Here is a 14,479-nt window from a genome sequence, read left to right on the forward strand (position 1 = left end):
AAAACTTTCATGTTTATCTTAAAAAAACACACATTTATACACATTTTTCCCCGGCAGAAAATTGTTTAGACACAATGCATTGTGGTCTATATTCACCAATGTGGTGTGCGTTGATGCTCACTGGCTTTTTTGCAGACTTCTGGGAAATTTTTTGGGCACTGGATTCAGGCAGCTTTAGAAAATGACGAACGCTCTAAATAGTGCACTATGTGGTGAGTAATGAAAGAATTTGGACATTTGGAGCTGTTATAGGCTCCAGCAGCCCTGTCAGCCGGAAAGGCAATCAGCGGGCTCTGAAAATGGATGGATGGCATAGTGACACCTATAGGATGAAATGATTCATCCTGCCGAACACGGCGTTCGCACTGATCTGCTTCACTTGTTTAAAACACACAGGCCAAATGAAGATGTGAAACTGGTCCTCGCCCCGTCAGACTCTGACTCACATCAGTTTTCTGGAGTGACAGGAACCTCCAAGTTCTGCTTCTAATGCCCAACAGGCTGGAACCGCTTTAAGTCACTACCTGTGATGTGTGTGAATCACGCGTGTCATGCATTCGTCTCACATGACCATCGGGTTCAGCGCCATGAACCTCCCGAATAATGTCTGTTGTGAGGCGCTTGATCAAAATCCATGACATCAACGGGTGACATTGACACCACACACAGCCATGACCTGTGACTTGTGAGGAAGGATGGACCAAAATGAGTCTATGCAATAACGAAGGAGACAAGTATGATCAAACAGAGGGCTGGTAGGAATCATGGGAATTACTGAGTCTTCACACACGACTTCATCATCCGTGTTTTGGTGAATACATGTTAATGCGGGGCAGACGGTTTGAAGACCTCCAGCATACTGGACTCCAAAGATTTTCACAGAAGATGCCGACATCCATCCATCATCCATCCATCCAGGCATCCATCCATGGATCCATCCTTCCATCCATCCATCCATCTATTTACTTCAACATAATTTGAAAGGATTTATACCGTTTGAAATGACTAACTGCCCAAAATGAGAAAAAAAAGTGCTGTTAAAGTGACATCATGGATCAATAAATGTCCAACTAAAAGCTAGTTTTGTTTTCTATTCTGCTGAGCAGAAGATGTGTGGATAAATGGTTTTGTTTAACCTTTTAGCTGCCAGAGGTTTATCTACAAGCACATTTGATCCTTAACATGAAATATTCAGTAAACTGTCTTTATAAACCAAAACACAAAGGGGGGAGAATGTGCAGCAAACACAGAGAGCCGCTCAGCAGGACTGCAGCAGTGACATGTTTTCTGTGGAGACGCTCCTCGCCGTCTGTGGGGGATTCTGCGCTTTCTGTCGTCAGCTATTCCCTTTGAAATGTCTGAGGCTGAAAACTCTCCAGCTGCTTTGCCGAAGCTCTCGGTTAAATTATGCAGCTCTTTGTTTCAGCGGCCCTCCGACGAGGAGCTCGGGGAGAAAGTGATAGATGGCAGCGTATCGGCATTTTGCACAGAACACTCCAGGTGAAGTGGTGGAACGGCTTTGGCTAAAAGCAGGACTTTAGAGGCCCAAAAACACGTCAGAACTCCTACAGAGAGGGATGACAGCACAGGAAACGAGATGTCTGTAAGGTCAAGAGCACAAAAAAAGTATCTGCATGGACTGTGGATGTGAACAGTCATGTGGAGTGAGCTAAAGAGAGAAGAGTCACCGTTGCCTGCATGTTGGCTGAAGGTTTCCGGAGGGCCGACTCTGCTGAAGCCGACGACAGATGGGACTGACAGCCATGACGGGAACATTTCCTCCACAGGGTGAAAGGCCTGCTGCTTCAGAGCCGGGATCACGTCAGCACAGCTCATTGGGTGGTTTAAAAAAAAAAGACAAGATTGTAAACTATTGCCTTGAAGGTGCTTTGTTTTTTTGTTTTTGTTTTTAGAGAAATTGCGAATGCGAATAAGTCCGTATTTTTTCAGGAAAGCAGCCAAAGTCAAGTCCAAGATCAGAGAAGAATTGAAAATGAAAACTTAGCATGGACATTTTTTTTCTTTTAAAGTGTTTCATAAGAAATCAGAGGGCTGTGACAACTTACACTCATAAGTTTAATATTTTAAAGGAATTGTCAGAACACTTTAACACTTTATGAGCCTTTTGGGTCCATTTCTTTCTGGCAACAACCCAGTTGGAGCCACAAAGACGGACTTCATCCTGTAGATTATTGAGATGTATTGATGTCGTTGTTACTATTATGATGGAAATCAATGAACTGTTCTATTTTGGCATAAATAAATGTTAAAAATACTAGTTGCCATCCAGCACCACCAGCAGGCCACGCCCACTATCAGCTCAATAGTGATCACCTGTGAGACTCAGCCAGGAACTTACTTAACTCAGCCAGCTTGTATTCTCTTCCCACTCCAACCTCTACCAGGAGAAGAAGCAGTCCCAGCCAAATGCTGCCACAGATCAGTCTATGTCCAGCTAAGTGGATGCGTCACAGACAGATGTTTTATTCTTATCTTCAACCAACAATGGATGATTTATCATTATTGTCTTTTGTTTCTGCATTTAATTACAGGCAAAATCCTCCCCAACTCATCAGCTCAACTCAAATAAATGAGATGCCTGTGGAGTTTTGGGAGTTCAGTGTTTGAATGTGCCCCCCACCTAAGATGTTCGATGACCCAAACCAACTAAACAGTTTTTTTTCATGAAACAGAAACATAACATGGGTTCTCTCTTCCTTAGCTTTTTTTTTTTTTTTGTCATTCTGGCCCGCAGCAGCAGTCACTGACTGCAAGGAAAACATTGTTTTCGCAGTTGGAACGATTTCGGCACCTTTCAGCGAAGATTTGACCCCCGCAGCAGTACGTGTCTTAGCAACGCCCAGCAACCGGCAGAGGTTCTGAATCCTCTCTGCTTCAAACTGCCGACCCTGGTTGCTGTGCTGCACCTCAGGGACCCCGTGCACCAGCACAAAGACAGCGGGCAACCGTCTCTGCAGTCTGGTTGGGCAGAGCATAAACATTCACAAATTTTGTGAAGTAATCCTCTACTACCAACACATATCGGTGGCCAACCCCAACAGGGACAGAGGGATGCGTTTGGGACGGCGCCTGCATCCTCCCGCAGTGGCAGGATGGCGCGTGCTCCATCACGTTATCAGGACTTTATTAGGATGTAACAACACAGGATTATGTCACAGTGATTTTTTATTTTATTTTGGTAAAGAAACTATTATTTATATGTTGTTTTGTTTTCCCTCCTTGAAAGATACTGTTGAATAATATCCTGTTGTTTGCAGGCAATGTTGTATTATTATTATTATGGCCCGCAGCACTCACAGAGTGCAAGGACCATATTGTAACTGCTACGAGGGTCGAACACTCAAAAAGGTCCAAAACGTCAAGAAAACGCGTCAAAACGCCAAAAAATGGGGTCAAAAGTCGCCCAAAGCACACAACAACACGACAATTGTGTAACGCAACAAAAATACACACACACACGCACAACACCATCGCACAAACGACAAAATTGTAGTCGCAAAAATGACGACAAAGACACAAAAAAGCCCCAAAAAGCCCTCAAAGAACGGGTTTAAAGCCAAAAAGACATGCCCAGCCTATAGTAAAAGACAGGCCGCATTGAAATACATAGGAAATCCTAACCGCAAAAACTTCTATATTGTTTCTGCTTCGTTTCATTTTTATTTTTATTTTTTTTTTTATTCTTCTTCTTTCTTTCTTCCACTTTCAGCGAAAATTTGACCCCCGCCCCATACCCGAAAACTCACCAAAATTGGCGCACACCGAGGATAAATTGAAAATGAATTTTCGGCAAAGAGAACGTCACCCCCCCCACGATGATGACATCACGGCGAGCGTTCCCGTAAAAAAAATGAAGGGGCCGAAAATCGCTTATGGGGCCAAAAAAAAATATTTCGAAATACAGTTACCAAACCAAAACACACGTGTTGGACATATCCCAAAGAAGTTATGAAATCATTATGGGATGGCCACACGACTTACGGCTTGGCGGCCATTTTGTGGCGAACTCAGTGAAATGGCGATTTTCGTGTTTTTTGACAATATGGGAAAACGACACTTTTGTTTGAGCGATTTTAGCGAAATTGCACACACAAGCCACCAGCTTGATTCTACAACTACCAGAGAAGTTTCCTTGACCTTTGACCTTGGGAAGGGGCAGCCATCTTGAATTTTCAAAAAAAGCACCTTCAGTAACGGTTACAAACGAAAACTCGTCCTAGGGATTTTTATCGATCTTTTTGAAACTTCTCGGGCATCAATGGCAAGCTACTGTGGACAAAATGTTGGAATTAGAAGTTGTAGAATTTGAAACGCGTGCGCGTGGCGAATTCGCAACCGTCGCCGTTTTAGCTAGCTCGCACATATTTTATCAGAATAGCCTGAAACTGAAATATGCGATACCCTGGTCCACACTGAACAAAATGATGTCACATACGACAAAATCCATAAAGGAATGTGGCCGTGGTAAACAAAAAACGATCGCAAAAAAAAGTGCTGACTCGGCAAAAAAAATTTTTTTCGGATTTTATTTTTAAGAATCGGCTAACGAAACCCAGATAACTTTGTCGGGTATATCCAAAGAAAGTTTTGAAATCATTACGTGATGGCGACACGACCTACGGTTTGGCGGCCATTTTGTGCCAAAATCGGCCATTTTGAGTTTTTCGCGTTTTTACACAATATGGAAAAAGGAACTTTTTTTTGAGCGATTTTCACGAAATGTGACTCGCATGTCCGTAGCATAAGTCTACAATCACCTCTGGAGTTTCGTCGACCTTTGACCCCGGGAAAAGGCGGCCATCTTGAATTTTCTATAAAAAACACCTTTGCCACTGGATTCAAACGTAAACTTGTCGTTGGAATTTTTATCGATCGTCTCGAAACTTTTTGGCCATCAATGGCAAGCTACTGTGGAAAAAATGTTGGAATTAGAAGTTGTAGATTTTGAACGGTGTGCGCTTGGCAAGCTAGCAAAGTGGCGCACTGTTATAACTCCCATGCATTTCAATACAATACAGTGAAAATTGAATGCATGCATTCATGCCTGAAACTGAATACATTGAAAAACACTGGATATGGACATATAAGGAATGTGGGCGTGGTTAGCATAAAACCACTGTTGCTAAGGACGACAAAAAGTTTACTTTTACCGATTTGTCCGAAACTGACGTCAATCTGTTCGTCTTCTCAAGGGGAACAAAACATAAAATGGTTGCTATGGAGATAAAATAAACAAAAAAGCCGCCATTTTGGAAAAAGTGGGTTTTTTATCAACTTATGGCATATAGCTCTCACCAATGGAGGAATGTGTTTTTCTGAGTCAGTTGATGATGCCGATCGCTATGCTAGCACTTTTAGCCACATTAGCATAGCTAGCATAGTTAGCATAATTAGCATTTTAGGCAATGTGTTTTTCTGAGTCAGTTGATGATGCTGATCGCAATGCTAGCACTTTTAGCCACATTAGCATAGCTAGCATAGTTAGCATAATTAGCATTTTTAGTAATGTGTTTTTCTGAGTAAGTTGATGATGCTGATCGCTATGCTAGCACTTTTAGCCACATTAGCATAGCTAGCATAGTTAGCATAATTAGCATTTTAGGTAATGTGTTTTTCTGAGTCAGTTGATGATGCTGATCGCTATGCTAGCACTTTTAGCCACATTAGCATAGCTAGCATAGTTAGCATAATTAGCATTTTTAATAATCTGTTTTCCTGAGTCAGTTGATGATGATGATCGCAATGCTAGCACTTTTAGCCAAATCAGCATAGCTAGCATAGTTAGCATAATTAGCAAAAGCCGTTTTGACTAGCCTTTATCAAAAGTGGGCAGTGAGGGAGGCGGTGGTGCGTAGAGTTGGGCGTGGAAGGCGGGTTGCGTCTGCGGGCCATACAACGCCGCTTGCGGCTTTAATTATTATTATTGTTTGTCCTCCTGTGGTGGGATATTTGCCTGTGGGTTTTGAAAACTCATGTAGTTCCTGTTTGGATGACTTTTGTTATCGCCATATGTAGAAATGAGGACATTTCTTTTGAAAGGGTGGACGTATGTAACAAACTTCTTGGGTCTTTTATTTTGGGAGAGGTGTGTCCCTCCCGGGTTACCGTAGAGACCAGAGGGGCGTTGCAAGTTTTGTGGATTTGGAGTTGAAGAAGAAGAATAAAGGAGTGGTGAGCAGATTCACCAAATGTGACCTCAGAGTGATAATTGAACCTTCCCCATCGCTATGCACACTAGCATATGCAGCTTTGACTAGCCTTCATTAACGGTGGGTGGTGAAGGCGGCGGTGGTGTGTCGAGGTCGGCGTGGAGGGCGACTAGAGCCAGCTCCTCAAAATACTCCTTCCATCTTTTCTGTACACTCTCCTAGGTTGTTAGCACCTTTCCATCTCTGTCCTTAATCACCCTTATCTGTTGCACGTCCTTCCCATCTCTGTCTCTCTGTCTGGCTAGCCTGTACAAGTCCTTCTCTCCTTCCTTTGTGTCTAACCTGTCATATAGCTCATCGTAAGCTTTCTGTTTGGCCTTTGCCACCTCTCTCTTCACTCTACGCTGCGCTTCCTTGTACTCCTGTCTACCTTCCTCAGTCCTTTCTACATCCCACTTCCTTTTAGCCAACCTCTTCCTCTGGACGCATTCCTGTACTTCCTCATTCCACCACCAAGTGTCTTTACCGTCTTTCCTCTTTCCAGATGACACACCTAGCACCTTCCTACCTGTTTCCCTGATAATCTCTGCTGTAGTTTCCCAGTCCTCTGGAAGCTCACCCTGACCACCCAGGACCTGTCTCAACTTCTGCCTAAATTCCTCACAAGTTTCTTCATTCTGTAGCTTCCACCACTTGGTCTTCTTTTCTGTTTTCCCCCCCTTTTTCTTCCTGACCTCCAGAGTCATCTTACACACCACCATGCGGTGCTGTCTGGCTACACTCTCTCCTACCACCACTTTGCAGTCATTAACCTCTCTCAAATGACCTCGTCTACATAGGATGTAGTCCACCTGAGTACTCCTACCTCCACTTCTGTATGTCACTCTATGTTCCTCTCTCTTCTGGAAGTAAGTGTTGACTACAGCCATTTCCATCCTCTTCGCAAAGTCCACCACCATCTGTCCCTCCAGATTCCTTTCCTTCACACCAAACCTGCCCATCACCTCCTCATCACCTCTGTTGCCCTCACCAACATGCCCATTAAAGTCTGCTCCAATAACAACTCTCTCTCCTCTGGGGATACTCTCTATGACCTCATCCAACTCACTCCAGAATCTCTCTTTCACTTCTAACTCACAGCCAACCTGTGGCGCATACCCACTGACTACATTCACCATCACCCCTTCAATTTCTAACTTTAGGCTCATCATCCTGTCTGAGACTCTTTCTGAGACTCTTCCCTTCTCTCTCTGGCCCCGGACCCTTCTGCCTCCCCTCTTTCTTCGACCAACAGTAGTCAAATTTCCACAGACACCCTGTAGGTTAACAGCATCGGTGGCGATCGTTGTTAACCCGGGCCTTGACCGATCCGGTATGTCTAAAGTGTTGTGGATGATTCGCATGCTTATTTTGGCAAATTTTACGCCGGATGCCCTTCCTGACGCAACCCTCTCTATTTATCCGGGCTTGGGACCGGCACAGAAGTAACTGGCTTGCAACATGTAATTAATGCTGATAAAAGTTGAGGAATGTGATTTAAACTGATCTTTGATTCATTTTAGCTACTAACTTATATCTATAGCCAAATTTTACATTTTATATTTGCACCACTACAAAGTATGTTTTATATGGTTTATGTATGGACAACTTTGAAAACATAAAAATGATGATGATTTTTAATTAAGTTTTCTGGAGGGTTCTCACAGTTTTTCTCAGTCGCTTTAGTACAATTCTCAGATCAGAATTGAAATTTGCAAATTCGTGTGTGCATTTCTCAAAACAATTTGTACAAACAGCAAAACACTATGGATTTCTTGCAAAAGCCTGTAACTTGCTCAAAATCTTTAGTTCATCTCTCAAAACTAAGTCTTTCTATCAAACATGTCAGTGCCATCAGAACGTCAAGTCCTTGTGTCGTTGTCTACGAACAAGACAGTCAAATGACTAAGTCATGTTGTCAATATAACTGTGTACTTTAGAGGGAGGTTCTGATGGAAACTATGGCTAAAGTTTGGATGACAATTATTGTAAAATGTAAGTTACATCTTTTCCAGGACTTCCGGGTCCGGAAGTTCAGAACCGGGAAAACGTCTACAGGCCCTCGGCGGTTCCTTTGAACATCTCTGCTTCATGACGTCATTTCACAACCAATCAATCAATACCACTGGAGTATTGATATTGATCGATGACGTCCAGAAACATCAGAATTCCTCTCGTTTGCGCAGCTACCGCTGGTCGAACTGCGACTCTGTGAAGGAGCCGTCAGCACGCATGCGCGAGCAGGAAGCGGTTCTGTGGAGGAGCCGTCAGTACGCATGCGCCAGCAGGAAGAGGCTCTGTGGACGAGCCGTCAGCACGCATGCGCGAAAATTAAGCGCTTCATAAATCCATAAAATCATAACGTTTGCGACGCAGCACGTGACACACCGTCAGAAAATGTCACATTAGGTCATTCAGACAGATGACGGCATATTGCGTCATTACCACGATTGTTTAGCAGGTCATCATGATTTTTTAGCAGGTCATTCAGCGTCAGATGAGAGCATGTGACGTCATCTAATGTTGTCAGCAACATTGTTTAATATAACCACCTGAACTCACAGAGACACCGAGGGAAACGACGGAAAGAGATTTTAAAAAAGAGCAGAAGTGGCAAGAGAGACACAAAGCATCAAAAGAACGATTCCAGAAATTCTAAAAGAAAGTTTGAAAATGTCTCTGAAAGAAATCAGCCAAAGTACAGAGACAATCCTGACCCAGAACTCCATCATGGTCAGCCAAATGGAGAAGATTGGCAAAAATCTGTCTAACATGAAGGATCTGGAGAGCACCCGCAAGAACCTGAAGAGGGAGAGGAAAGCTGCTGCTCAGAGAAACAAAGAGCTGCTGAAATCCCTGCAGACCCTGAACACACAAGTTCAGCAGCAGATGAAGATCCAGGAGAAATGTGAGGCAGAAAGACAGACAATCGCTGCCTTCTCTGAGAACATCCGTGAAAGCAAAGAGGAAATGGTGGCTCTGAGGTCCAAACTCTGGCTGGACGAAGAGCTGAAACTAGAGCAGGAGCGGGTGAAACAGGAGAGGAAGATCATGGAGAAGAAGTCTGCAGTTCTGAAAGCCGAGCTGCAGAAGCTGCAGAAAAAGGTCGGCCACCAAGCCGTCCTGGAAATGGACTACAAACTGGAGTTCAACCATTTCCACGCTCTGGAAGAGGAGACCGCCGCTCTGAAAACGGAGCTTCAGAAGCTGCAGACAGAAATCCTGGAGCGAGACCAAATGAGAGAAGAGTTCCCCGCCATGGTTGAAGAACAATACCGTTTGGAGGAACTCAAGAAAGAGCTGCAGGCAGAGCTGTCCCAGCTGAGAGAGCAGCCCAACGACGCCATCCAGCTCCGCATGCTGCACCAGAGACTCAGCCTGGAGCTGATGCAGCTCAGAAAAGAAACCAAAGACCTGCAGAGGAGACGGGAAGGAGTCCAACGCTCCTCTGAGGAGGTGGAGGAGCTGCAGTCTGCATGTCAGAATCTCCAAACTAAAACCAGGAAGGCGTTCCAGATCAACTCTGACCTCACAGAGGAAATCACCAGACTGGAAAATGAAATCTCACAGCTGAAAATTCAAGAAGCTAGAGGTCAGGAGTGGACTGAAGAGTACAACAAGCAAAAGGCTGAAGCAGATGTTCTTCAGCTGGACTACCAAGAACTCCAGAAAACCAAGGAGCAGCTGACAAAGTCCATCAAGAACATGAAAGCTCTGCAGTCTGCATGTCAGAAACATCAAGCCAAAAACAAGAAGGCGGTCCAGATCAACTCTGACCTCTCAGAGGAAATCTCCAGACTGGAAAATGAAATCAGTCATCATTTGGATTTGGAGGACAGAGTCTGTGCCGCCAGAGAGGAAAGAGAGAGGATGGAGAAGGAAACTGTCATCCTTCAAGGAAAAATCCAAGACCTGCACCTCCAGATGCAGCAGTTCCAGCAGCAAACGGAGGTTCTGCAGGAGGAACGTCAGACGCTGCAGGACCGACGCCACCAAAGAGACCAGATGAGGGAGGAGTACTCCAGAATGCTGGAGGACATCTGCTGCCTGCAGAACCAGCAGGCAGGTCTGGACACGGAAATCTCACGCCTGAAAGTGGAAGAGATTGAAGCTCAGGAGTGGATGGAAGAGTTCAAGAAGCAAAAGGCTGCAGCAGATGTTCTTCAGCTGGAGAACCAGGACCTCCAGAAAACCAAGGAGGACCTGACAGAGTCCATCAGGAACATCCTCACAGACCAGGAGGAAGCAAGCCTGCACGAGCCTTCATCCTCCTCTTCATCAGGCATCCAAAATGATGAGGACATCAGTTCTGATGAAGAGCTCCAGAATACTTCAGATGATGAACAGTCTGTGAATTCCATTAAAGGAGCAGTCTCCATCAAAGAAATGAAAGGTTTTGTCTCTTCACTGACTGAGGAAAATCAAGAGAAACATGAGGATGATGAGGAATGTGAGGAAGAGGAGGAGGAAGATGACAAAGTCAGTTCTGATGAAGAGCTCCGGAACACATCAGACGATGAAGAGTCTGTAAATTCCATTAAAGAAACAGTCTCCATCACTGAAATAAAAGCTTTTGTCTCTTCACTGACGGAGGAAGATCAAGAGAAAAATGAGGAAGATGGTGAGGAGTGTGAGAACATTAGTTCTGATGAAGAGCTCCAGAATCCTTCAGATGATGAAGAGCTCCAGAACACATCAGACGATGAAGAGTCTGTAAATTCCATTAAAGGAGCAGTCTCCATCAAAGAAATGAAAGTTTCTGTCTCTTCACTGACTGAGGAAGATCAAGAGAAACATGAGGAAGATGAGGAATGTGAGGAGGAGGAGTATGAGGAAGAGCTCCAGAATCCTTCAGATGATGAGGAATATGAGGAAGAGTGTGAGGAGGAATATGAAGGGGATGAGGAAGAATATGAGGACAACAGTTCCGATGAAGAGCTCCTGAATCCTTCAGATGATGAAGAGTCTGTGAATTCCATTAAAGGAGCAGTCTCCATCAAAGAAATGAAAGTTTCTGTCTCTTCACTGACTGAGGAAGATCAAGAGAAACATGAGGATGATGAGGAATGTGAGGAGGAGGAGTATGAGGAAGAATGTGGCGAGGATGATGAGGATTGTTCCGATTTTGATGAGGAGTGGTCCGACTTTGAGGATCAGGTTGAGGATCTCCTGGTTCTGTAAGGGTTTAGGTTATATTATTAGATTGCTAGTAGGAAATAAAACATTAGAGACATTTTAGATTATTAGAAAAAAAAATAGAGACATTTTTAGATAACCAGTAGGAAATAAGAAATTAGAGACATTTATAGAATATTAAGAAATAAATATGCAGGAATGTACAGGGTGCATTCAGCCTCTAAGTTTAGTTATTAATTCCAAACAGGATCAATTTCTAAACAGTTTTTATGATATAGTTAAAAAAATACCTTTTTGTTCATTTAAATCTTTTTGATTTCTTTTTTTTTTTAAATCCATTTGGGACTTTAAACCAGATCCTCTTCCAGGGAACCTTCAACCCAACCTATTTAACTAAAAATGCCGTCACTATGGTAACCGGCAAACACACTGAAGGTTCTTGTTGAATGGAAGTCACAGCAGTCTTTCCCGCTCTAATGCTCTTTGGATCAGCGCTGTGGCTTCACTGGAAGAGGATCCAGTTAGCACGGGTTCTCTCCGGGCGCTCCGGCTTCCCCAGATCTAAAAAGAATTGAATACGTTTGAGAAAATGTAAATGTAAAAAAGTAAAGCAAGGCATGAAGCGCTGGCTGCTTTATCGCTGCACCACCACACACCTCTGCTGGAATGAGTGAATAGCCTGATACATCATTTGCAAAGTTATGACTGATTTCTGAATCAGGTGTTTTGGTTGTAACAGCATGTTATGAGGACAAAAAAATATATTTATTTTTTTATTGTCAGCAACAAAGATAGCTTGCTTTGATATGTTTTATATATTATCAATCAGTCAATCAATCCAATAAATAAATGTAAATAAACGAAAAGAAGAATAAGAGTAAATAAAAAGGACGCACTAACTACAATAATGTCACTGAAAGTCAGCAAAAGAAAGAAACCGAACCCACACTTACTGCTGGAAAAAAAAAAGTGCTGCTGTTTTAACCACCAGACTACAGCAAACATAACAGCACGTCACCCATATGTGACGCAGAAAAACAGCGTTTTGGATGCACAGCTTTGAACGCATTTAATGCTGCTTTTTACGCCCGTCCTGACTGTGTCAATTATGTGCTACTTTTAAGAAGTGCGTAAAAAAATGGCGCTTTTGATGGCCAAAACCCTGTTCTTTACATTACCTCTGGCTTGCTGTAGATTGCGATTGCATTTACTTGTGGGGCACAGATGAGAAAGCGCTGAAACCAGGCCAGTGCAGACGGAACAGAACGCGATCACGTCTGCGCAGACTGTGCATTCGTGTCACATTTGTACTCCATCAATTAATATTTATCTTATGAAGGATCTGCTATACTTTTTTAGGATTTTTTTTAATCTTAGTATTAAAGTTTGTATTGTTTGTTTATGTTGTAATTAGGCCTGCACAACATATCGCAAATTTATCATTATCGCGAGATCAATCTGTGCAATATGCAAAAAACGGCGAAAATTGCAAGAAATGGTTACCTTAAATGTGCTAAAAAAATCTCATGGCAGCTTGAAGGATTTGACGAGTCAAATAAATCCATTTATGCTTTTGACCAATCGGATGGACGCCTCCACGTTGTTGACCAATCAGATGGAGCTCTTTTATGTTAGATGCTCGCCTCCTATGCAGACGAGGGTCATCTGGAGTGTAATTTTTAAACTGTTCCAGTGAAATGGAAATATGTTTTTGGTTGTTTTGCTATTTGTGTAAATACCGCAAGTTATATCGTCATCGCAATATTGATCACTTAAATCGTATATGGCAAGTTTTCCTCATATCGTGCAGCCCTGGTTATGGCCCGCCACGGCACTCACTACACCTAATTCAACAAGGACCAGATTGTTTTCGCAGTTGGAAAGATTTCGGCGCCTTTCGGCGAAAATGTGACCCCTGCCGCATGCTCGAAAACTCACCAAAATGTGCACACACCTAGGATAAATTGAAAATGAAATTTCCTCAAAGTCAACGTCACCCCCCCCCCCCCCCCCCCCCCCCCCCCCCCGAAGACGTTGACATCACGGCAAGCGATCCCGTAAAAAAAAATGAATGGGCCGAAAATCGCGTTTGGGGCCGAAAAAAACTATTTCAAAATACAGTTACGAAACCAAAACACACATGTTGGGGATATCCCAAGGAAGTTTTGAAATCAATATGGGACGGCCACACGACCTACGGCTTGGCGGCCATTTTGTGGCCAACTCTGAGAATTGGCGATTTTGGTGTTTTTCCACAATATGGGAAAACGACACTTTTGTTTGAGCGATTTTCACAAAATTGCACACACTTGCTGCCAGCTCCAGTCTACAAACACCACAGACATGTCGTTGACCTTTGACCTTTGGAAAAGGCCGCCATCTTGCATTTTGAAAAAAAAAGTACTTTTAGTACCAGATACAAACCGTAACTCGTCCTCAGGAATTAATCGATCGTCTCGAAACTTCTTGGGCATCAATGGCAAGCTACTGTGGACAAAATGTTGGAATTGGAAGTTGTGGATTTTGAACGGCGTGAGCAGGGCGAATTCGCAACTGTTGCGATCATAGCTAGCACATTTATTATCCTAATGTCATGAAAATGAAAGATGCGATTCCCTGGCCCACGCTGAACAAAACGATGTAACATACGACAAGATCGATAAAGGAATGTGGAAGTGGTAAACAAAAAACTGTCGCAAAAAAAGTGCTGATTCGACAAAAAAAAAATTTTTGAATTTTTTTTTTTTACAATCCGCTAATGAAACTGATATGACCTTGTCGGGAATATCCAAACAAAGTATTAAAATCATTACGAGGTGGCGACATGACCTACGGTTGGCAGCCATTTTGTGCCAATATCTGCGATTTCGCAATTTTCGCGTTTTTACACAGTATGGAAAAATTAACTTTTTTTTTGCAATTTTCACGACATTTCACACAAATGTTGCTAACGTAAGTCTACAACCGCCTATAAAAGCTTCGTCGACCTTTAACTTCGGGAAAAGGCTTCACCGACCTTTGACTTCGGGAAAAGTCCATCTTCATTACAGGATACAAACCTAAACTTTTCAGTTGGGATTTTTATCAATCGGCTCAAAACTTCTGGGGCATCAATGGCAAGCTACTGTGGACAA

The 14,479-nt window shown here is 43.2% G+C and overlaps 1 protein-coding gene across 1 annotated transcript; it reads left to right on the top strand.

Moving 5' to 3' along the window:
- Nucleotides 1-8,776: 8,776 nt before the first annotated feature.
- Nucleotides 8,777-11,528, top strand: LOC105356822 (uncharacterized). Its single transcript, XM_023956464.2, has one exon. The coding sequence runs from the start codon at nucleotides 8,883-8,885 to the stop codon at nucleotides 11,388-11,390; it is 2,508 nt and encodes an 835-aa protein (XP_023812232.1). The 5' UTR covers nucleotides 8,777-8,882; the 3' UTR covers nucleotides 11,391-11,528.
- Nucleotides 11,529-14,479: the final 2,951 nt, after the last annotated feature.

This window comes from Oryzias latipes, chromosome 1 (genome assembly GCF_053564925.1).
Source record: "Oryzias latipes strain Hd-rR chromosome 1, Olatipes_Hd-rR_3.1".
Taxonomy (NCBI): domain Eukaryota; kingdom Metazoa; phylum Chordata; class Actinopteri; order Beloniformes; family Adrianichthyidae; genus Oryzias; species Oryzias latipes.